The following is a 25,133-nucleotide window of genomic DNA, read 5'->3' as shown; positions in this document are numbered from 1 at the left end:
CCGGCATTATTGTTAAAATCAAATACAAAGCAAATTAGAAGACTGTCTGTGGTCCTAGATATTTTTATGAAATTAAGATTTAAAATTCCACATTTGGTTCTCTTTTAGAGTTTATAAATTAATCTCATGTATGCATTTATAATGATACCAATGTGAAGGGAACTACTTATTGGTCATACAGTTTTTTGTTGTCAAGCATGTGGTACTTGGGATCCTTCAATTGTTTGTTCTAAAGTATTTATTGCATATTGTGATGCCACACAGGATTTAAAATATAATGAAACATCATCTGACTTGCTCTGCAACCCTAGGCAAGTCAGTTAACCTTTTCTTGTGCTTCAATTTCCCCTACTGTAAAATGAGAGTAAAAATACCTACCTTACTGGGGTGTTGGGAGATTTAGATCCAGGTCCTTGGTCATATCCGAGCAGCACGCAGTGCAGTTTAGGATGAGATGTGCAAATGTGACCTTTTGTTACTCTAATCCTAAACAGGCTGGCTGCTGAGCTTGTCCCTCATCTTTATTTAGAGCAGCCTAAATATACCAGCTGCAGATACAGCTGTGGCGGAAAGGTACACTCTGTCCATGTTCATTTTTCCCTGGCCACAAACGCTAATGCGGGAACAGAGAGTGGGGGCTGAGTAGAACCCTCCTACACTGGGATGATTCCCCAGTGCCCAGCTACCCTGGCTGTAGGGCCATGATCTGTGTAAAGCACTGCAGGATCTAGACCTTTAATTTGTTCATGTTTGTAATACATTTTGAGATTCTTAGATGGAGGGTAGTATAGAAATACAAATTATTACTGAGACACTGCAAACCAGCCTGAATAAAGGTCTAGAAGATATACTTGTGGAAAAAATTCTGCACTCCAGGAGATGAGCCTAAATGGCCTAATGGGAATGTTCCATATCTAACTTCTACTGTACTGTTCATAAAATGATAGAGGCAACAAGAACTAGAATTCAGGATCTCCCAAGTTCTAATCCTCACTGTGCTCCTGATTCACTTATGGCTTTGGGAATGATCTTGCAAGATGCTTAGCATTTGCAACTCCCTATGAAGTCGAGAGCAACTGATGATGCTCAGACACATAATGTCTCTGTGGCAGTTTCCCCATCTGCTTATCCTCCCTCCCTAATTGGGGTAGTGTGAGTATAACTAGTTAATGTTTGGAAAGCAGCCGCTTTTGCAAATGCTAAAAAACCTCTTAAGTTTAAAATACTAATTTAAAACAGTTTGTGTAGTCTTATGTAACTGTCGGGAGCTATGTTACACGTGTGAAAAAACTGCCATGAAATAAACTAAAACATAGTGCCTGGATCCTAATCTGTTTAGTTAAGAGAATACAAAATATAATGAGAATTTTTCAGGTAAACTGCCTGTAAGTAAATATTTCTTTTATTTTGAAAATCTAGGCTCTGAGGCTGAATTTTCCAACCAAGATTGCAGAGCCTGCAGTGCTTCCTCTGCTAGAATTTGCATGGCATGAATATTTACAGGAGAAAAAAAAGGTGCCTTTTTTTTTTCCCCCAAAGTGAATTGTGCTTGAATTACCTCGATTTAGCTCTGATTTGTCAAGCGAAAGCTATCTTCTATACAGTAGATAAAGATAAAGGTGTTCTATACCTTCTCCAAGTTCTGTTCAGGATACCATTTGGTTGGTGCAGAAACATAAAATAAACAGGTATTTTGTTTGATTTGGGAAGAAAACTAAGGTAGGACTAGTCCAAAGGAGGAGGGCAATGGTCTGTCCTTTTCTCTGTGGAAACTTTATTTTAAATATACAGTATTTGTAATGCTTGCAGAAGGTATATATAGCATTGCGAAGCATTTGAAAGCCAAGTCCTGTATTTACAGCAGTTGCAGTAGCAAGTGCAAACTTCCCCAGATTGGCCTGCCAATGTGCCTGGATCCTAGTCTGAGGAGACCACTTCTAGGGTTGAATAGAATAGGCCTCCTTGCGCATCCATTCAGTTTTTGGCATTTCTGCTAAATCTGCCACTAAGAATTCAACTGTATTGGGGGTGGGGGGTCCTCTATATCATAGAATTATAAAAATGTAGAACTGGATGGCACCTCGAGAGGTCATCTAGTCCTGCCCCCTGTGTTGAGGCAGGATCAAGTAAATTTAGACGATTCCAGTATCTTTCCAGATATCAAAATTAGTCAGACTGGTCTACAATGCCCTGGCTCTTCTGTTCCCCTTTTTAAAGAGAGGTACTTTGTTTGCCCTTCTCCAGTCCTCTGGAATCTCACCTGTCCTCTGAGTTATCAGATAATTGCTAAAATTCCAAGATTGCTTCAGCTAGTTCCTTAAGTACCCTTGGTTGAATTTCATCAGGCCCTGCCAACTTGAATAAACCTATCTTCTCTAAATATTCTTTAACCTATTCTTTCCCTATTTTGTCTTCTGTTCCTTGCCCATTGTTGTTAATATTAATTATATTAGTCTTTAGTCACCATTTACCCTTTTAATGGAGATTGAAGCAAAATATGCATTAAACATATCAGACCTCTTGAGATCATCAGTTCTTAGCTTTCCTTCCCTGCTATATAGAGGACCCACACTATTCTGAACTGTGTTTACCATTACCAATCTAGCCCCTCTTTGAACTGGAATTTTTACAAAAGATAAGCAGTATTTTGAAGACTTTTCATTGAAATTAAGACTTCAGAGGTCTTGTAGGCAACACTTATTACCACAGTGTTGCTAATATGCTGTATATGGAAGCTAGGGGCCAAATTCAGCCTTGGCGTAAGTGAGTAGCATTATAGTGAAGACACTTGAATTGTGCCTGCTTTCACCAGGACTGAATTTACCCTACATCCTTACCAGCTAGGTTTGTCTTTGCCCTCTAATACATTTCACTATCACAATCTAATGAATCATGTTTAAAAAGAGAGTGCTTAGATATTTAGGCAATTTTTTCTCTGTATCTCGAGTCTCCGGGTTAATTCCTATAATAAAGCTAATTCTGAAAGATAAGAGAGCCCTCATCAATATAATCTTTATTCTTATTAATAATTTGTTAAATCCTAAAAAAAAAAATGAAAAATCTGACTCGCCTAATAGGGTCCTTACATATCTACCATATAGATGCTTGTTCCAATGGCCAAAAATCGCTCAATCATTACAGTTGCCAAAATTGCAACTAAGGTCAACGAACATAGGGGCAACCTCTGTTCCAGTCTAATCTATTTAGAGTCTTAAATATGTTAATGATGTGTGTGGTATAACAGCCTTGGGGTCCTTAAAATCAGTACAAATTGCAGACACATATCCAAGAGCAGAATTGGCTGTTAATTTTTTGTGTTATGATTTTTGGGTTGCATATGCTGCTATATGGCATCACTGTTCATGGAGGCAAGCCCTTTGTCTCATTTGATGAGTTAATGAAAGGCAAGCAGGGACATGAATGTCCTGTGCACAAACTTGCCATGCGGACGCTGCCACCAGCACTTTTAATGCATAGTAGCAGTGTCCCTGTGTCAAGTCAGTGCATGGCAAGCTGGTGTGCTATAGATTCATACCCTGGCTTGCTGCATGCTAACTCACTGAGTAGACAAGCCCACCCTAGGCCCTGTCTATGCTGATGACGGTATGGCTACACTTGCGAGTTAGAGTGCAAAAAAGCAGCCCTGGGCGCCCTAACTCACGATGCGTCCACACTGGCAAGGCACGTAGAAATCCCAGACTCCACGGCTGGAATGCTTCTGGTAATCCACCTTGATGAGAAGCATAACGCTTCCTGCGTCCCGGCTGGGTGCCACCGTTAATGCGCTCAGATCGGCCTCCAGAAATGTCCCACAATGCCTGTTCTAGCCACTCTGGTCATCACTTTGAACTCTACTAACCTGCCTTCAGGTAACCAACCATCAGACCCACCCTTTAAATTATCTGGGAATTTTGAAAATCCCCTTCCTGTTTGCTCAGCTAGGGGTGGAGTGCTCTCAGCGAATCTTTCCAGGTGACTATGCCTTCACGCGCCAGGCGATCCCCAGTATGGAGCAATGGTGAGGTGCTGGACCTCATCAGTGTTTGCGGGGAGGAAGCTGTCCAGTCCCAGCTGCACTCCAGCCATAGGAATTATGATACCTTTGGGCAGATATCAAGGGACATGATGGAAAGGGGCCATGTCCGGGACGCACTGCAGTGCAAGGTTAAAGTGAAGGAGCTGCAGAATGCCTACCACAAAGCCTGTGAGGCAAACAGCCGCTCCAGTGCTGCCCCTGTGACCTGCTGTTTCTACAAAGAGTTGGACGCGATACTTGGGGGCGACCCCACCTCCACTCCGAGGACCATCATGGACACTTCAGAGCCCAGTTCAACAAGGCAGGAGGAGGAAACCAGGAGCAAGGGTGCTGAGGAGGAGGGAGACACCCCGTCATCCCTAGATGCATGCAGCCAAGAGCTGTTCTCAAGCCAGGAGGAAGGTAGCCAGTCACAGCGGCCAGTGCTTGGGGAAGGACAAACACCAGAGGAGGTGCCCAGTAAGTGGCTTTTATTTTGGGAAGGAAGTTATACGGTGTGGGCTTTTGGTGCGAGAAGGGTTAGGGCAGCATGCATGCCTAGATGCAGAATAGGGCATTGTTGTGATCTCTCACATCACGGTAATCGGCCTCAGTGATCCCTTCAAAGGTCTCATGCAGAAGTGGGCAATGTGCTTGTGCAGAATATCAGGGTTGGAAGGGACCTCAGGAGGTCATCTAGTCCAACCCCCTGCTCAAAGCAGGACCAATCCCCAACTAAATCATCCCAGCCAGGGCTTTGTCAAGCCTGACCTTAAAAACTTCTAAGGAAGGAGATTCCACCACCTCCCTAGGTAATGCATTCCAGTGTTTCACCACCCTCCTAGTGAAAACGTTTTTCCTAATATCCAACCTAAACCTCCCCCACTGCAACTTGAGACCATTACTCCTCGTTCTGTCATCTGCTACCACTGAGAACAGTCTAGATCCATCCTCTTTGGAACCCCCTTTCAGGTAGTTGAAAGCAGCTATCAAATCCCCCCTCATTCTTCTCTTCTGCAGACTAAACAATCCCAGTGCCCTCAGCCTCTCCTCATAAGTCATGTGTTCCAATCCCCTAAGGTTCCTTGGGAGAGCTGCTGTGTTCCTTGTCCCAGTCAGGCTAACATGCACCACTGTGCCATGAGGCAGGGGGACCATTGCTGCACACAGCAAGCTGCATATGGGCCAGGGTGGAAGCTACATTGTAGTAGAAGACCCTCCCTTCCTTCCCAGTTCACCCTCAGCAGTGAGATATCTTCCAGAATGAACTCATGGGGAAAATGTGGGGACAGTGTTAAATATGGGGGCCCCCTGCAGCTGTTAGCTCTCCCCAAGGCACAGAAACCCAGAGGACAGAACAGCTGTGAAACAATCAGTCCTCCTTACCCCTGTGCTTACTCACCATTTTAGGGCTCCTGTGGGTTGTGTGTGCTCGCTTTGGGATGGGCAGTTTCTGCTATTGTGTACACTGTGCTTGTCTTTAAGTACGGGTGAATTATTGCTTTGTCTGGTGTGAACAATGCTGCCTCTGTTAAGTGTTGCATTTTGGCTTTACAGATACAACCTTGAGATCTCAGCCATCCGTGTTATCACCGGCCGAAAGACGCCAAAGAATTAGGAAGAGACCACGTAGAAGCAAAGAGGACATGCTGCATGAAGTAATGCAGCAGTCCCTTAATGAAAATCAAAAAGCACAGGAGTGGTGGGAGAGAGAAAGGAGGGTCCGCCAGCAGAATGCAGATCACCAGCACCAAAGCACAGAGCGGCTGCTAAGCATTATGGAGCACCAAGCGGACTCGATACAGGAGCTTGTAGCTATGCAGGCGGAGCACTACTATGCCTGCTCCCCCCCCCCGCAGCCCTTGTCCCAAAACTCTTTCCCTTGTGCCCCCATGTCACCTCCAACCCACTCCCCCCCCCCCCCCCCGGTTCTTATTGCCACCAGCTGCCTCCAACACCTATAGCTTCACCATCCAGCCCGGCAAACTACAACCCTTACCTACTCCACTCAACCCCCATCACCATGCATTTTAGCCAGCCTGAAGTGCAGCACTCTCACCGTTACTTGCACTGATGAAACTGCATAAGTGCTAAAGCAATGGTGGGAGAAGCTCATTAAAAAAATCAGTATAATTACAGCCCTCAAGACTCAACAATTACATATGAGCATGCTGAAATGTGGTTTAGAGCCCTTGCTTCCCTTGGGGAATCCTTGATTAATTATAGGTAACTATAGAGGTTACACCTAGTTTGGTGAATGGGTTTTGCCAAAGCAAACCTCCAAGCTGACCCAAATGTGAAACCAGAATAATTTGTTTTTATGATCATGTTCTGTTATAACAGGATTCTGGAAAGCCTTCTATAGCTTTCGGACATTTATTCCTGATTTCAGGAGAAGTTGCAAAATATAGTTGAATGATTCCTATGTTTTATTTTTCATGATGGTGTTCTTAGGAGGGCTGGAGTTTGGGAAGGGAAAGCATAAATACCTAACAAGTAAAACGAAAAAAATAAATCCATCTAACTCGGCATTTATATCACATTCATCAGCATGGAGTCTGAGTCTGTATTACTGACTGCTTCTGTACTAAATCCAAAGTGTAATTCCTGCAGATGTTCGTTTTTTCTTCTAAATTCAGGAACTGAAAGGTGAAACCTGGGAGTATCCCTCCAGCGTGATGTGTTTTATTGATGGCCAACTGCTGGGAAGTGAACAAGAACTGCTCAAGTGGGCTTATGACAAGTGGAACTACCAAGATTTTAAACCTGTGGCACTTTACCAAGCTATTACTGAGGATTTTTACACCAAACATATGCAAAATAGCAAGGCAAGTTACACTGGTTTCTAAAAGGAAATTGTAGGGTCTGTTACCAGTTATAAGCTATGTAACTGTAATTATTTGATGTGATTTATCAATGGGTTGCTTGTTTGCTTGCGATTTGGTGGGTAGTGGGGTCTTGGGGAGAGGATAAGAGGCATTGATACTTTCTAGACATGACTTCTTAGATCCATCCATATAAATCTGCAGTATGGTTGCCACTCAGTTTTTGACTTCTTGATTTGCACTCTGTGTCTAAGACCACAGACTTACAGTGAAGTTCACGCTGCTGTCATACTAAAGGACTGCCTTCCGTGCCTGTGCTCTCTGCCCTACCTTTTGCTTACTGGGCAAAATGGCAAACCCAACAAGAAATGAAAGGAGACAACTGCACTGTAGTGCCTAGTTCCTCTCCTCCCTCCCACCACCACATGGAAGGTACAGCAAAGAGAAATAATCACTGGAATCCCACCAGAGTTAAGGAAAAGAAGAGTTCTCTCCATACCCAGGGAATAGAGAAAGGAGATGGGAGATTTTGTTTCTCCCAGTAGCCAAGAGGGGAGGGAAATTGTGGAAAGCCACCTCCTACTAGCAGCAAAGAGGAAGGAGAGAATGTCACCTCTCAGCAGCCAGGGAATATAGACAGAATAGAGCTAAGTTGTTTCTGGTCAGAACTGGAATGAAAACTGCTGAAATGCCAAAGAAAGGAATGTTCTTGTGAAATTTCAGCTAGGACCAAAATCAAAAGTGCTACAAATATCTTGAGTAAACCTATTTTCTTGAGATTTCCAGACCAGTTTTGTAGACTCAGAATATGTCTACACTGCAGCTGGGAGCAAGCCTCCCGCTCTGGGTAGATAGACTCATCCTAGCAGGGCTTTAGCTAGCGGGCTAAAAATAGCAATATGGATGTTGCAGCTCAGGCTGCCGCTTGGGCTCTCAAGTCCACACAACTCCCTAGGCTTGGCAGCCCAAACTCCAACCTGAGATGCCTGAGTGTCCATACTGCTATTTTTAGTGAACTAATTCAAGCCCCACTAGCGTGAGTCTGTCTACCTGAGCTGGGAGGCTTGCTTCCAGCTGCTATGTAGACATACCCTCAAGGGGTGAAATCCTGGCTCCATCAAAGTCAGTGGCAAAAACTGACTTCAGTGGGGCCATGGTTTCATCCAGGATGTCCAGATAAGTTTCAGATAAGCAGCTGAACTTTTCAATGCTTTTGCAAACACTATGATGTTTGATTAATGGGTTAATTTTTGTCAATGTTTCTGGAAAATCTAATTCAGTTGTCATACAATTTTTTAAAAAAATTTTCCTATCAGAGATCAGTTTATCCTAAAAAATGCTGAATTATTAAGTTTGCTTCTTGCTGACTGGAATTTAATTATTTACCTCCTTATATCTGACCAGTGATCAGCCATCCAGCAAAATAATTCCATTTGGTATAGTAGTCAGTGTTATTATGGATTAATTTCAGAGTAGCAGCCGTATTAGTCTGTATTCAAAAAAAGAAAAGAAGTACTTGTGGCACCTTAGAGACTAACAAATTTATTTGAGCATAAGCTTTCGTGAGCCACAGCTAGAAGTGAACTGTAGCTCACGAAAGCTTATGCTCAAATAAATTTGTTAGTCTCTAAGGTGCCACAAGTACTCCTTTTCTTTTTATGGATTAATTGGTTGTGATCTTACATAGGTGTCAGTGAACCTGCACCTGCTTACACCAGTGATGAAATGGGCCCAGCCTGATGTCTCCTAGTGCAACATAATGGTCTTTTTTTGTCCAAGAATGACCTGAAACTTACTGAATATTTTTGTTTCAACAAAATACTAGATTATATAGCTAATACTTTATTATTTCTAAAAGCTGTTTTGATACCTAATTATGGGTCCATTTTAGATGTTCATTATAAAAAGAAACCTGAGACCATTTTACTGAGCAGCTAAACTGTCTTACATCAGAATAGTGAACACTTAAAAGATTTTGACACTTTTTTTTAAAACTGGATTTTTTTCCTGATTTAAACAGCATGTGTTTGTGTACTTGGATATAGCTATTCAGGAGCAGCCCACAGGCACCTTGTTATTTGAGGTAAGATATAGAAAAAAAAGAGCAAACATAAGGCCCTGTCTTGCAGCTCTTATTCTCATGAGAAAGGGCTGCAGGATCTTTCCTTTTGAAGTTATTTACAAACTTACTTCCCTCCATTTTGCAGCTCTATTCTGATATGTGCCCCAAAACCTGTGAGAATTTTCGCTCTTTGTGTACAGGAGAAGCAGGGACCTCTCGCAGTGGTCTGGAGCTTACTTATAAAGAGTCAGTTTTTCATCGATTAGTAAAAAATGGCTGGATACAAGGAGGAGGTGGGTTTAAAAACATCTTCTGTAAATCTGGTGTAATTCTGATTTTGGATGGAATAATCAGCATGAAAATTAGATTTTGTCCAACAAAATAAAGCTGAATTTAGAGATTAAACAACTTGTGATGGACAAGGTTTTAACTGAGGTGTATATACAACAAAAAGCAGTGTCTTCTCTCTTGGTGATCTTGTTCCCTAATTATAGGCAAACCATGGATAAGAAATCAAGAGTCCATATTATTATTATTTGTTTAATTAGCCAAAAGTTTTTCACAAGGCTCTTAGCAAGAAATTAGCTGGAAACATTTAAACACTGAGAAAATCCATAAGAAACATCCTATGTGTTTTGTATAGATGTTACTTTACATAAGTATTTAACCAGTCATAGATATCCAGAGGTTTTGGTGACATGGAGTATATTTGAACATCGGGGTTGTGCATGAAAAGTGTCATTGTGAATCTAGGAGAATAGCTTAGTAAATGATGAGTAATCCAAGAAAACAGCATTGCAGTAAAAATAAGCATAGGTGTGTTTGAAGAGATTTCTTTCAGTTCTTCCTCTGTTTCTCTTCTCTCACCTCCCTGCATCTCTTCCCTGTGTTTCCTTCCTCCTCCAAACATTGTTTAGTTAATACTGTTTTAAGATCAGATTTCCAAGACATCCTTTTTGCTTTCCCCAAGTAACTCATTTAATAGAGATACATATGAGGTCCAGAAGAGCAACTTAAAATAATTGGCTTACTTCTGAGGAGGATTTCCTTTTACCTGAGTGACACATACAAGAGTTTAAATAAACTAACAACTGTTTGTTTTTTGTTTTTCAAACTCTTTTCAATTGTGTTTTTATATGTTTCCTATACTTGTCAGCTTTGTGTAATGGCTGGGAGTTTACTGAAGGCTTGCTGGCCCTGACTTGCTATATTATCAGATCCTTATTTTCATCATCCCTTATTCTAAGCACAGGTAATTATTTATGGATACAGGGCGTATTCACTGTGGCACATTTTCATATACTGAAATCTGTTTCTTAAGACTAGTACCTCAGTCCAGCAACACTCTTGAAGTATTTTACTAAACACTGGAAACTAGGTACGCAGGTACTTGTATTAGCACAGCAGCAAGAAGGTATTTATTTTTATATATATATATGTTTCTTACTGTACAGTATATATGGATTGCTTATTTCTGGAGACCACCTCTTGGAGCGAGAGATTAATTCATTCTGCAATTCCACTAAGGCCCCAATCCTGCAGTTGATAGCATGCAGGCAGACTGTTGCACTTGTGTGGAGACAGTTGCATTCAAACAAGGTTCCATACAGGTGCAGCAGTCCACCTGCATATTATCAATTGCAGGATCAGGACCCATGTCCTTGACCTCTGTTGAAATGCCCAATGAAAGTGCCAATTAATGCCAGTGGTGAACATTTGTATTCTGTCACTTTTGTCTAATCACATACAGACATAACAGCTGGAAGAGGAGACGGTGGTGAATCAATTTATGGACCCACTTTTGAAGGTATATTTAAATTTCCTTATCTTACCATGTGTCATAAATATAAAGGGAAGGGTAAAAGGATTTCCCCTTTGAAATCCCTCCTGGCCAGGGGAAAACTCCTCTCACCTGTAAAGGGTTAAGAAGCTAAAGGTAACCTCGCTGGCACCTGACCAAAATGACCAATGAGGAGACAAGATACTTTCAAAAGCTGGGAGGAGGGAGAGAAACAAAGGGTCTGTGGGTCTGTCTTTATGCTGCCTTTGCCGGGGATAGACCAGGAATGGAGTCTTAGAACTTTTAGTAAGTAATCTAGCTAGGTACGTGTTAGATTATGATTTCTTTAAATGGCTGAGAAAAGAATTGTGCTGAATAGAATAACTATTTCTGTCTATCTTTTTTGTAACTTAAGTTTTTGCCTAGAGGGATTCTCTATGTTTTGAATCTAATTACCCTGTAAGGTATCTACTATCCTGATTTTACAGAGGGGATTTCTTTACTTCTATTTGCTCCTATTTCTATTAAAAGTCGTCTTGTAAGAAAACTGAATGCTTTTTCATTGTTCTCAGATCCAAGGGTTTGGGTCTGTGGTCACCTATGCAAATTGGTGAGGCTTTTTATCCAACATTTCCCAGGAAAGGGGGGGGTGCAAGTGTTGGGAGGATTGTTCATTGTTCTTAAGATCCAAGGGTCTGGGTCTGTAGTCACCTAGGCAAATTGGTGAGGCTTTTTACCAAACCTTGTCCAGGAAGTGGGGTGCAAGGTTTTGGGAAGTATTTGGGGGGAAAGACGTTTCCAAACAGCTCTTCCTTGGTAACCAGTATTTGTTTGGTGGTGGTAGCAGCTAATCCAAGGACAAAGGGTGGAATATTTTGTACCTTGGGGAACTTTTTGACCTAAGCTGGTAAAGATAAGCTTAGGGGGTTTTCATGCAGGTCCCCACATCTGTACCCTAGCATTCAGAGTGAGGGAGGAACCTTGACACCATGCATAATCCAAACTTCAGGTAAATAACTGGATTTGCATTGAAGTATTCTCAGGTTTAGTTAGTTTTCTTTCCTTCCTTTTCATCACTTACATCTCAACAGCGGTTTCAGACTTTCTTGTACCAGTCAGAATTATTCTCTATTTGTTATTAACATAGTTCTCCTGGCAGACTGGTTTAGTGGGTTGATTTTCTGACTGGTAATCCTGGCTCTGCCACTGACTTATTATATGATTTTCAGCTTCACCTGTCTGTGTCCATTTTCTCCACTTGTAAAATAAGGATAATACTTAACCTACCTGACAGGAATGTTACAAACATTCATGCTTGTAAAAGGGCTTTGAAAATTTGAAGCACTATAATGGGTAAATGTTAAGTATGGGTTCTGTGCTTCCACTGATACCACATATTCATTTGTGATGATTCTCAGGATGGCCAGGACTGTGAAAAACCTTGTTACCCCCCTGCCTCCAGCAGTAAAAAGACTTTCTGGTGCTTAACTGGGTGTCAGCTCCTTGACATCATCAGCCTGTTAGCCACCCAAACAATCTCCTCAGGGCTCTGCCAGCCCTTACTTTCCCTGACAGCTGTAACCAGTAGATGCACCCCAGTCCCCAAGCCCTTTCAAGCATTTCCCTGTAGCGTTCAGCCCTTATTTACTGAACACTAACATTAATACTGTGCCTGCTGTCCCCTAGGGAACACTATACACACCAGCTTCTACAATTCAACTCAGGATCTGCTCTTTGTGTAATACCAGAGCACTGAGATATGTTTATAGCAAAAACAATCATAAATTTATTATCAAAGACCAAGATAAAAGAGAGAGTGATTATGAATGGATATAGAAGGATTACATATAAAACAAAATAAGTACATGCTTTTTATAGACTAAACTTAATACTAATCTCCTGTCTAAAGCAGTCTTATCTCACCCAAAGGCTTTTTCAGCATTTCCTACCAAAGCTGGTTGAGATCCCATTTTTATGAATGTAAATGCACTGTCTATCCAAGGTGCAGGATAAAAGGGTGTCTCCTTGCCTTATGCTTATATCCTAAAGTTCTTGGTCTGTCCTCAGTGACAATAGAACCGCTGTCTCTTGTTTTTTCTATTGATTTCACATCCTTCTGTTGACTTCGTATGTAAATGACTCCCCCCTGTTATTACAATGCTTACTTTACCTCTGGACCAACAGAAACAGGTGAATGAACATTCTTTGTCTGGCAGAAACCTGTTTGTCTACTCTCCCTTAATACAGACTTTAAGAACATATTTTTAGTGTACATACGTAACTTTTTAAATAGTATATGTACGTACATTTTATGACAATATTCATAACCAATGGGGCACTAGCTTTCTTTTAAGACCTCACATGATTTTCTTCATGGATAAATACTATGAAAGAGGTGTGCTAAGTATAGTGAGTTTGTCAAGCCTGTTAGGAGTTGCTGTTACAGAACAGCAAAACCTTTGCCAGCTGCCACCAATGGGCCTCTGTGTTGCATCATTATACTGGGATGATTTAAATATGCTGAAATTAATGGAAGTTACTTGATTTTCACTCTGTGAAAATGGGAATCAGGCAGCTTTAGAGTCTTAGGACCAGATTTTGATCTATTTATACAGCATTATTACTCCACTGACTTTATGGAGTTACTCCTGATTTATACCAGGGTGGGATCAGAGCTAGACCCTTAGCCCTGGTCTACACTAGGACTTTAGGTCGAATTTAGCAACGTTAAATCGATTTAAACCTGCACCCGTCCACACAGTGAAGCCCTTTATTTCGACTTAAAGGGCTCTTAAAATCGATTTCCTTACTCCACCCCTGACAAGTGGATTAGCGCTTAAATCGACGTTCCCAGCTCGAATTTGGGGTACTGTGGACACAATTCGATGGTATTGGCCTCCGGGAGCTATCCCAGAGTGCTCCATTCTGACCGCTCTGGACAGCACTCTCAACTCAGATGCACTGGCCAGGTAGACAGGAAAAGAACCGCGAACTTTTGAATCTCATTTCCTGTTTGGCCAGCGTGGCAAGCTGCAGGTGACCATGCAGAGCTCATCAGCACAGGTGACCATGATGGAGTCCCAGAATCGCAAAAGAGCTCCAGCATGGACCGAACGGGAGGTACGGGATCTGATCGCTGTTTGGGGAGAGGAATCCGTGCTATCAGAACTCCGTTCCAGTTTTCGAAATGCCAAAAGCTTTGTGAAAATCTCCCAGGGCATGAAGGACAGAGGCCATAACAGGGACCCGAAGCAGTGCCGCGTGAAACTGAAGGAGCTGAGGCAAGCCTACCAGAAAACCAGAGAGGCGAACAGCCGCTCTGGGTCAGAGCCCCAAACATGCCGCTTTTATGATGAGCTGCATGCCATTTTAGGGGGTTCAGCCACCACTACCCCAGCCGTGTTGTTTGACTCCTTCAATGGAGATGGAGGCAATACAGAAGCAGGTTTTGGGGACGAAGAAGATGATAGCTCACAGCAAGCAAGCGGAGAAACCGGTTTTCCCGACAGCCAGGAACTGTTTCTCACCCTAGACCTGGAGCCAGTACCCCCCGAACCCACCCAAGGCTGCCTCCTGGACCCAGCAGGCGGAGAAGGGACCTCTGGTGAGTGTACCTTTTAAAATGCTATACATGGTTTAAAAGCAAGCATGTGAAAGGATTACTTTGCCCTGGCATTTGCGGTTCTCCTAGATGTAGTCCTAAAGCCTTTGCAAAAGGTTTCTGGGGAGGGCAGCCTTATTTCGTCCTTCATGGTAGGACACTTTATCACTCCAGGCCAGTAACACATACTCGGGAATCACTGTAGAACAAAGCATTGCAGTGTATGTTTGCTGGCATTCAACCAAAATCCGTTCTTTCTCTCTCTGTGTTATCCTCAGGAGAGTGAGAGATAATTCATGGTCACCTGGTTGAAATAGGGTGCTTTTCTTCAGGGACACTCAGTATAGCCCATTCCTGCTGGGCTGTTTGCCTGTGGCTGAACAGAAATGTTCCCCGCTGTTAGCCACAGGGAGGGGGGAAGGTTGAGGGGGTAGTCACGCGGTGGGAGGAGGCAAAATGCGACCTTGAAACGAAAACACATGTGCTATGTATGTAATGTTAACAGCAAGGTTTACCCTGAAAGAGTGTAGCGACTGTTTTATAAAATGTGTCTTTTTAAATACCGCTGTCCCTTTTTTTCTCTCCACCAGCTGCATGTGTTTCAATGATCACAGGATCTTCTCCTTCCCAGAGGCTAGTGAAGCTTAGAAAGAAAAAAAAACGCACTCGCGATGAAATGTTCTCCGAGCTCATGCTGTCCTCCCACACTGACAGAGCACAGACGAATGCGTGGAGGCAAATAATGTCAGAGTGCAGGAAAGCACAAAATGACCGGGAGGAGAGGTGGCGGGCTGAAGAGAGTAAGTGGCGGGCTGAAGAGAGTAAGTGGCGGGCTGAAGACAGGGCTGAAGCTCAAATGTGGCGGCAGCGTGATGAGAGGAGGCAGGATTCAATGCTGAGGCTGCTGCAGGACCAAACCAGAATGCTCCAGTGTATGGTTGAGCTGCAGCAAAGGCAGCTGGAGCACGGACTGCCACTGCTACCCCTCTGTAACCAACCGCCCTCCTCCCCAAGTTCCATAGCCTCCACACCCAGACGCCCAAGAACGCGGTGGGGGGGCCTCCGGCCAACCAGCCACTCCACAACAGAGGATTGCCCAAAAAAAAGAAGGCTGTCATTCAATAAATTTTAAAGTTGTAAACTTTTAAAGTGCTGTGCTTAAAGTGCTGTGTGGCATTTTCCTTCCCTCCTCCACCACCCCTCCTGGGATACCTTGGTAGTCATCTCCCTATTTGTGTGATGAATGAATAACGAATGCATGACTGTGAAGCAGCAATGACTTTATTGCCTCTGCAAGCGGTGATTAAAGGGAGGAGGGGAGGGTGGTTAGCTTACAGGGAAGTAGAGTGAACCAAGGGGCGGGGGGTTTCATCAAGGAGAAACAAACAGAACTTTCACACCGTAGCCTGGCCAGTCATGAAACTGGTTTTCAAAGCTTCTCTGATGTGTACCGCGCCCTCCTGAGCTCTTCTAACCGCCCTGGTGTCTGGCTGCGCGTAACCAGCAGCCAGGCGATTTGCCTCAATCTCCCACCCCGCCATAAACGTCTCCCCCTTACTCTCACAGATATTGTGGAGCACACAGCAAGCAGTAATAACAGTGGGAATATTGGTTTCGCTGAGGTCTAAGCGAGTCAGTAAACTGCGCCAGCGCGCCTTTAAACGTCCAAATGCACATTCTACCACCATTCTGCACTTGCTCAGCCTGTAGTTGAACAGCTCCTGACCACTGTCCAGGCTGCCTGTGTACGGCTTCATGAGCCATGGCATTAAGGGGTAGGCTGGGTCCCCAACGATACATATAGGCATTTCAACATCCCCAACAGTTATTTTCTGGTCTGGGAAGAAAGTCCCTTCCTGCAGCTTTTGAAACAGACCAGAGTTCCTGAAGATGCGAGCGTCATGCACCTTTCCCGGCCATCCCACGTTGATGTTGGTGAAATGTCCCTTGTGATCCACCAGAGCTTGCAGCACTATCGAAAAGTACCCCTTGCGGTTTATGTACTCGCCGGCTTGGTGCTCTGGTGCCAAGATAGAGATATGGGTTCCGTCTATAGCCCCACCACAGTTAGGGAATCCCATTGCAGCAAAGCCATCCACTATGACCTGCACATTTCCCAGGGTCACTACCCTTGATATCAGCAGATCTTTGATTGCGTGAGCTACTTGCATCACAGCAGCCCCCACAGTAGATTTGCCCACTCCAAATTGATTCCCAACTGACCGGTAGCTGTCTGGCGTTGCAAGCTTCCACAGGGCTATCGCCACTCGCTTCTCAACTGTGAGGGCTGCTCTCATCCTGGTATTCATGCGCTTCAGGGCAGGGGAAAGCAAGTCACAAAGTTCCATGAAAGTGCCCTTACGCATGCGAAAGTTTCGCAGCCACTGGGAATCGTCCCAGACCCGCAACACTATGCGGTCCCACCAGTCTGTGCTTGTTTCCCGAGCCCAGAATTGGCGTTCCACAGCATGAACCTGCCCCATTAGCACCATGATGCATGCATTGGCAGGGCCCATGCTTTCAGAGAAATCTGTGTCCATGTCCTGATCACTCACGGGACCGCGCTGACGTCGCCTCCTCGCCCGGTATCGCGTTGCCATGTTCTGGTGCTGCATATACTGCTGGATAATGCGTGTGGTGGTTGATGTGCTCCTAATTGCCAAAATGAGCTCAGCGGCCTCCATGCTTGCCTTGGTATGGCGTCCGCACAGAAAAAAGGTGCGGAACGATTGTCTGCCGTTGCTCTGACGGAGGGAGGGGCGACTGACGACACGGCTTACAGGGTTGGCTTCAGGGAGCTAAAATCAACAAAGGGTGTGCCTGTACATCAAGGAGTATTTCAGGCAGGACTGCACGGAGGGTTCCAATAAGAAATGGTGCACCAAAGTTATCGTTGTTATTGGAACAAGGAGGTTAGCCTGGCCTCTGATTGATACATGACTAGATTAACCTCGCTGCGCCTTCTCTGTGACTGACTGCAGTGTGATCTAGACAGGGGAGGAGGAAAATGAGTACAAAACAAATCTGGTCTATTTCTTGTTCTGACCCACTCCATCTATCCTTTACATCTTTGGCTGGCAGCAGACAAAAAAGGCGCGAAATGATTGTCTGCCCTTGCTTTCACGGGGGGAGGGAGGGTGGGAACGGGGTCCTGACGATATGTACCCAGAACCACCCGCGACAATGTTTTAGCCCCATCAGGCATTGGGATATCAACCCAGAATTCCAATGGGCAGCGGAGACTGCGGGAACTGTGGGATAGCTACCCACAGTGCAACGCTCCGGAAGTCGACGCTTGCCTCGGTACTGTGGAAGCGCTCCGCCGAGTTAATGCACTTAATGCACTTAGAGCATTTTCTGTGGGGACACACACACTCGAATATATAAAACTGATTTCAAAAAAACCGACTTCTATAAATTCGACCTAATTTCGTAGTGTAGACATACCCTGAGTCTCTCAACTCTAACTGTGAGAATCTAGAATTACCGAACAGGAGCTACAGGTCATAACATCAAACCAAAGATGCAAACCCCTATAATCATAAAGAGTAATAAAAAGAATAATAATAAAATTGTCAATGGCAGAGCAATATTTAAGAAAAACAACTCGAATAAACAGTCAAAGCAGCAATTTAAAGGGGGGAGGGTCTGTTTAGATTAACAATTACTCATAAAGATATTTTAGGACAGTTAAAGCCAGCTGGGAACTAGTCTATATTCTCTTACATAAAGTGTCCTTACTGCCAGTGTTGCAAATTGTCACATTTCAGCAGACTGGCCATCAGCCAACAGTTCAGAACTGCCAAGTGTAACTGCATGCAGAGTAGTTGTAGCCATGTTGGTCCCAGAATATGAGAGAGACAAGGTGGGTGAGGTAATAGCTTTTATTGGACCAACTTCTGTTAGTGAGAAAGACAAGCTTTCTAGCCACACAACGCTATTCTGGAAGTTGGTCCAATAAAAGATATTACTTCACCCACCAAGTGTTACTGCAGTCTTTATTTTCAAAGACAGTTAAGCTTTCACTGACAATAAGTGATTCGCACCTTGAAACTGCAAGACTAAGCAAAAGGGCTAAAGTTTGTATTTAAACTATATCTAGGTAATTGGACTGTTTTTTTAGGAACATATGAATTACTGCCATGGTGCTGCCTTGCTGGAAAGTAGCATAGACATGCAGGAAAGTTTATGGGAATTTTCAAATCATTGAAAATTAAACAATTGATTCCCACAAAGCCTGCAAACTTTTCTCAGACCCCTGTTGCTTTCCCTCAGGGAGCACTGCACATTGCCTACCAAAAATTGGGTAAGAGAAAGTCGGAGAGTGGCCTGTCCTCCCTCCAACTACGTGGAGTACTGTGAAGCACAGATCCTCAGAACACAGGAGTCTCAGCAAGAAAGTAACCTGTTTCTTGAGGAAACCATCAATCAGGTCTATAAGCTAAATCAATGGAAACCAAAACATTTTAATAGCGTGCTAGAAATCTTCATCTGATTCCTCTTCCCTACCCACACTGCATAGATATCTTCTACAGACTATACTGGAATACTACCAGCTGTGCATCTGCTATTCATTATATGTTCTCTTTCAATGCACGGGCTACAGAGCTGTTCTGGAAACTGAGCTTTCATGCTGGCAAGAACAATCTGGGCAATCCTGAAACAAACAGCAGTGTGCACTGGGCAGCCCCAGCAGGGGGAGTGTGCCCCTGAGGCACAACCTCTGTTGTTGCTCCTCCTGGACTGCTGTAGCTCCACACCACTCTGTGTAGGACTGTGGCATAAATGCCACAATCTAGTCCTTAATATTTTATAGTGCTTTACATATACAACATGCTGTACCAATGTTAATCCTCACAACATCCATGTGAGGTAAGTAGTGTGTTCTCCATTTTATAGATAGGGAAAAACTAAGAGAGGTGAAATGACTAGCCCAAGGCCACACAGCAAGACACTGGCAGAGTCAGGATTAGAATTAGAGGATTTAGTGACTTGCAACTCTGTGTTTGTTCCTCCAGACAAATCCAGTACCTGTCATTTGTTATCTTGGAGAGAAGCTTGTCTTTTATCCCTCTTGTAACTCTATTTGAGGCAGCAGTAGATATTCTAGGATTGGGAAAGTAATTTAATTTTAAGATAGACTTAATTTGAGTTCTGTCAATCTTATAATTGTCCCTAAAAGGAATTTTATTACCCTCTTTCACACACCATAAATACCGAATCTTCAAGAGAGAAGACTGCCCATATTAAACCCTCTTTTAAAATTAAAAGATAATCATTGTTTTCAGTCCTTTATAAAGGTGCTCACTCAGATATGGAATTTTAATGTGATGATTATACGGCTTTCCTATTTTTGCTGTCTGAGAACAGTGACAGCTGCCACTCACAGATGCTAAAATTCTATGAATGTCCACAGTTGACAGACATCCATTCGCTGCAATATTCTGTGAAATGAATGGGATGTTTCTACATTTCCCTGAAATTAGCTCAAAGTACTGAGGTAATTACAGAGAACCACTTGGACTGAAGTGTAATTTTCTAAAACAAAGAAGCCTAATCCAAAATTAGACTGCTTAAGTCATTACTGCAATTCACAAACAGCAGCATAGCAACTGCTTCGTTTAGAATTTAATTGCCATTTTTATTAATTAGTTTGGGAGAACAGCCCTCAAATAGAGTAAGAATAACAAAACATGGAAGAAGAATACAATCCCTATTCATGTCTTCAGCCCAAATTTCCATCATTCCTTTTGAGTTTGTGGAGTGCTTTCTTTGGATTCCAGCTTACACAATATGACATATCAGCCTAAGCAACAAAGGGGCTTAGAGATGTTTCAGTTTACAGATCTGTATCAATTCCGCCACAGACTTCCTTGATTCACTTTCAATGTGGTCTTCACTTGAAGCTGCTCCCTTGCTGATCTCCGTCTTGCTGAATTCCGTCTTTGAAAATCATCATTGTCACCATCCCCCAAGCATATCTCACATTCCTTCTGTGACCTCCTGTCCACTGGCATTCATTCTCTGATGGTTTCCACCCTCTTTCTTTCCCTCCTTGGTCTCCCTCTCCTCAGCTGACTCAAGTTCATCAACAACTCTTTTCTGTTCTGCACCCTATTCCTTGGGCTCTCCCACTCCAAAATGTGTCTTACACCTTGCATCCATTACTCTTCTGCACCACGGAATGCTTCTGGAGAAAGTCCAGGCACCACTCAGACTTCCTCAAGTAAAAATCTGTTCTTTCTTTATGCTATGAGTGTACTTGCTAAACAACTCTCCATCTTCTCCATGATAGAACTGTCATCCTTCCGAAACCCTGCTGCAAATATCTAAATTACCTGCCACTCCAGCCATGTTCTACCCCTCAACTAATCCCCTCACCTTTCACAACAATCCTAAGCAACTTGTCCTGGCCTTCAGGTCCCTGCATAATCTCCTACCTACCTTTCTGCTCTGTTAGCAGGGATGGGGAGAAGAGCTGTAACTCCTTTGACTTCAGTTTGCTTCTTATGTGCTCGTTAACTCTCCATATGCAGCAAACAGCACTGAGTGAGTCTTATAAATAAACATGCCAGTTACTGTAAGCTGTTCTGATAAAATGCATCTGTTTTATGTGGTTTAGTTAATTCTGTTTAAGTATGGCATTGTGTAATGTATACTTTGTTGAGAAAAGTAAGCTCTTTGGTGACAATGGCTGCACTGGATTTTTGGATTTTCTCTGATCACTGCACATAACACTGAGAGGAGGTGGAAAGAAAATTGTATCACTGGGTCTTTCTTATCATCCTCACCCCTGTCTAATGCCAAGTGCAGAAACTGCAGTAAATCCAGTGTTATTGCCACTGCCAACTCTCTCCCTTTTTATCCCATCCTATAGCCCCAGCTGGCCTTTAATCATATAGTGCCCAGAACTTGGTATTCCCTAAAAATTAGCAACTGGAGGTTAATATGGAAGGTCAGAATGAGAGTCTTGGAGTCAACAGTTCTGGGTTCTACTTTTGGTTCTGCTGTTGACTTACCATCTGACTCAGGACAAGTCATTATGGCACAGAACTATGGGGACTTAGCACCACTGAAAATCAGGCCATTCACTTCTAAGTGCCTCAGTTTCCTCATCCATAGAATAGGAATAATACTAACCAGCCTATACACTGTTGTTTCTCAAGTGCTCTGAGATCCTCAGATAAAAGATGCTATAGCAGAGTTGTCATAATATTAAAGTCTGCTGCATGTTAGCAATTACATTTTGAATATTTATCACTAGGGTTTTTTTCCAGGATAACCCAAAATTATTTCTGAACCTCTTTCTAGGAAGCTATCTTATCTAGGAAGGATCAGTGATCCAGAGTCAAAGGAAGCTATAATCCCCTTCATTTCCATTCACTAACTTGGGGGAAAGTTGAAGGGCGACCTGCTGAAAGGCTCCCAATGTACAGTAAATAATAGGAAAGAAAGTAATAAGAATGGGGGAGAGGGAGAAGGAAGCAAGAGCCTAGAAAGGAGTTGTAGAAGAGATGGGGCTGTAGCAGTTGCAACAGTGAGTAAAAGGCAAACTAAATCTGATCATTTATTACTGTAAACTTTCTAGATGAAAACTTTTCCATTCCTCACAACAAAAAAGGGATTCTTGGGATGGCCAACAAGGGACGTCACAGCAATGGTTCACAGTTTTATATCACACTACAGCCAACTCCCTATATGGATAAAAAATATGTGGCTTTTGGGTATGTATACTACAGGTACATAATTTTAAAATGTTTTAAAAAAAATACTCCTGGTTTTCTAAGATACCATTGTCCACGACTGAGATTCATCTCTGAGAGGCACAGCACAGAACTCACAGCTCAGGGGTGGAAGGTTTAAGCCACTTTTGCACCCTCGCAGTCCGAAGCTATGCCAGGGGCTGGAGAGGCTCCTGGCAAAACATAAGGCAGGTCTGGGCCCTGTCTATGTCCAGGTCTATACAGTAGACTTTTGCTATCATAGCTCTGTTGTTCAGGGCTGTGATGAGGTGCTATTTCTGACATAGCTGAGCCAGCAAAAATCCCTAGTGTAGACACTTATACCTGCAAAACTGCCCTCTTACTGGTATAGTGTGTTTCACTCTGGCAGGCTAGAATAAGCTATACTGGAAAAAGTATAGTTATGCCTGTATAAGCTACATCCACCCTAAAAGCACTTTGTCAGTTCAGCATACTAGTACAATTATACTTACAAAGCACTCCTAACGCAGACCTGGCCTAAGAAAAAGCAGCCTCCCAAGATTGCAAAGATGTCCTGGGAAAGCAGCTTATAGCTGCCTCTGCCCTGCTTGTGCCAGGGGAATCCTTCCCCAGCCAGAGCCAGGAGTGAAATCCTGGACCCATTGAAGACAATGGCAAAACTCCCAGTGACTTCAATGGAGGCAGGATTTCACCCTGGGGCTTTTAAGATCCCTTTACCCAGCTAGCGGTTCCTAGCATAAAGAGACTGGGAGCGTGGGGAAGCATGAGACTCTCATGCCAGGATGGTTATCATGCACCATAGAGGAGTACAGCATTTCAAAAGCAAAAAAAAAAAAAAAAAAGCATACCAATATAACACATAAAAAACAAACTAAAAATGAGTAAATGAGTTCTAATTGGATGTGTCTAAATCAGTGGCATCTGACTTTAATTCTACACTGTAGTGTCTTCGCAAAAAGAAAAGGAGTACTTGTGGCACCTTAGAGACTAACCAGTTTATTTGAGCATGAGCTTTTGTGAGCTACAGCTCACTTCATCGGATGCATACCATGGAAACTGCAGCAGACTTTATATACACACAGAGAATATGAAACAATACCTCCTCCCACCCCACTGTCCTGCTGGTAATAGCTTATCAAAAGTGATCATCAAGTTGGGCCATTTCCAGCACAAATCCAGGTTTTCTCACCCTCCACCCTCCCCCACAAATTCACTCTCCTGCTGGTGATAGCCCATCCAAAGTGACAACTCTCTACACAATGTGCATGATAATCAAGTTGGGCCATTTCCTGCACAAATCCAGGTTCTCTCACCCCCCTCCCAAAAACCACACACACAAACTCACTATCCTGCTGGTAATAGCTCATCCAAAGTGACCACTCTCCCTACAGTGTGCATGATAATCAAGGTGGGCCATTTCCAGCACAAATCCAGGTTTTCTCACCCCCCCCCCACCCCACCCCCATACACACACAAACTCACTCTCCTGCTGGTAATAGCTCATCCAAACTGACCACTCTCCAAGTTTAAATCCAAGTTAAACCAGAACATCGGGGGGGGAGGAAAAAACAAGGGGAAATAGGCTACCTTGCATAATGACTTAGCCACTCCCACTCTCTATTTAAGCCTAAATTAATAGTATCCAATTTGCAAATGAATTCCAATTCAGCAGTTTCTCGCTGGAGTCTGGATTTGAAGTTTTTTTGTTTTAAGATAGCGACCTTCATGTCTGTGATTGCGTGACCAGAGAGATTGAAGTGTTCTCTGACTGGTTTATGAATGTTATAATTCTTGACATCTGATTTGTGTCCATTTATTCTTTTACGTAGAGACTGTCCAGTTTGACCAATGTAAATGGCAGAGGGGCATTGCTGGCACATGATGGCATATATCACATTGGTGGATGTGCAGGTGAACGAGCCTCTGACAGTGTGGCTGATGTTATTAGGCCCTGTGATGGTGTCCCCTGAATAGATATGTGGGCAGAGTTGGCAATCGGCTTTGTTGCAAGGATAAGTTCCTGGGTTAGTGGTTCTGTTGTGTGGTATGTGGTTGTTGGTGAGTATTTGCTTCAGGTTGCGGGGCTGTCTGTAGGCAAGGACTAGCCTGTCTCCAAGATTTGTGAGAGTGTTGGGTCATCCTTTAGGATAGGTTGTAGATCCTTAATAATGCGTTGGAGGGGTTTTAGTTGGGGGCTGAAGGTGACGGCTAGTGGCGTTCTGTTATTTTCTTTGTTAGGCCTGTCCTGTAGTAGGTAACTTCTTCCCAGAGTTCCCAGAAGTTACCTACTACAGGACAGGCCTAACAAAGAAAATAACAGAAGGCCACTAATCGTCACCTTCAGCCCCCAACTAAAACCCCTCCAACGCATTATTAAGGATCTAGGATTTGTGCTGGAAATGGCCCAACTTGATGATCACTTTTGATAAGCTATTACCAGCAGGACAGTGGGGTGGGAGGAGGTATTGTTTCATATTCTCTGTGTGTATATAAAGTCTGCTGCAGTTTCCACGGTATGCATCTGATGAAGTGAGCTGTAGCTCACGAAAGCTCATGCTCAAATAAACTGGTTAGTCTCTAAGGTGCCACAAGTACTCCTTTTCTTTTTGCGAATACAGACTAACACGGCTGTTACTCTGAAACCTGTAGTGTCTTGTTAGCTTACCAGGAACTCCCTACTTTAAAAGCACAGGAAATTTCAAGCACTGCTCTTATAATATTGCCCAATGTATAAACATACTAGGAGCTTACTCCAGCAAGAGTGGCCATAAGGTGTCAAGAGGGCAGTTCAGCATTATATGGAGTTTCCGTGCTATAAATTGGCACACCACTCCTTACACCTTGGCCTTCCACAGGTATACAACAGAATTCTGCAATAGCAATAGAAACTTTTACATTAAAATAGCTACGGCATACTTCATTGGCCTGTCCTGGATACAAGTTCCACATCAATGATCCATTCACAATCTTCTAACATGTCCTCCCCTCCTCCACAACACCTGTGCCAAAGATAAGGTACAGATTCTCTACATGAACTGCTAGCAAACCCGTGTGTGCACAGTTTAACACAGGGTCTTATAAGACTGAACCCTACATATTGCAGCTCAAGACAGTTTAGACAGTGTA

General features: G+C 43.3%; 2 protein-coding genes across 7 annotated transcripts in view; both read left to right on the top strand.

The window, feature by feature from the left end:
• ZBTB24 (zinc finger and BTB domain containing 24) overlaps positions 1-25,133 on the top strand; it is a 55,255-nt gene that overhangs the window by 27,844 nt on the left and 2,278 nt on the right. For 2 of the 6 annotated variants that reach the window (XM_073337007.1, XM_073337019.1), the window contains 6 exons: positions 1,420-1,515; positions 6,655-6,843; positions 8,861-8,923; positions 9,048-9,195; positions 10,653-10,709; positions 21,872-22,007. In XM_073337007.1, the coding sequence (XP_073193108.1) occupies positions 1,420-1,515; positions 6,655-6,843; positions 8,861-8,923; positions 9,048-9,195; positions 10,653-10,709; positions 21,872-22,007 (689 nt within the window). Of the gene's footprint in view, positions 1-1,419; positions 1,516-6,628; positions 6,844-8,860; positions 8,924-9,047; positions 9,196-10,652; positions 10,710-21,871; positions 22,008-25,133 lie in introns of those variants that run through there. The other 4 variants (XM_073337009.2, XM_073337012.2, XM_073337016.1 and 1 more) reach the window with 4 other exon arrangements.
• LOC144930364 (uncharacterized) lies at positions 1,543-5,979 on the top strand. The gene is made up of 2 exons (XM_078851922.1): positions 1,543-4,495; positions 5,573-5,979. Exons 1-2 carry the CDS (start codon positions 3,979-3,981, stop codon positions 5,977-5,979), a joined length of 924 nt encoding a protein of 307 aa, XP_078708048.1. The 5' UTR covers positions 1,543-3,978.

The sequence above is a fragment of the Lepidochelys kempii genome, chromosome 3 (assembly GCF_965140285.1).
Source record: "Lepidochelys kempii isolate rLepKem1 chromosome 3, rLepKem1.hap1, whole genome shotgun sequence".
Taxonomy (NCBI): Eukaryota; Metazoa; Chordata; order Testudines; family Cheloniidae; genus Lepidochelys; species Lepidochelys kempii.
Note: the sequence above shows the minus strand (reverse complement) of the source record. Positions and strands in the feature narration are given on the sequence as shown.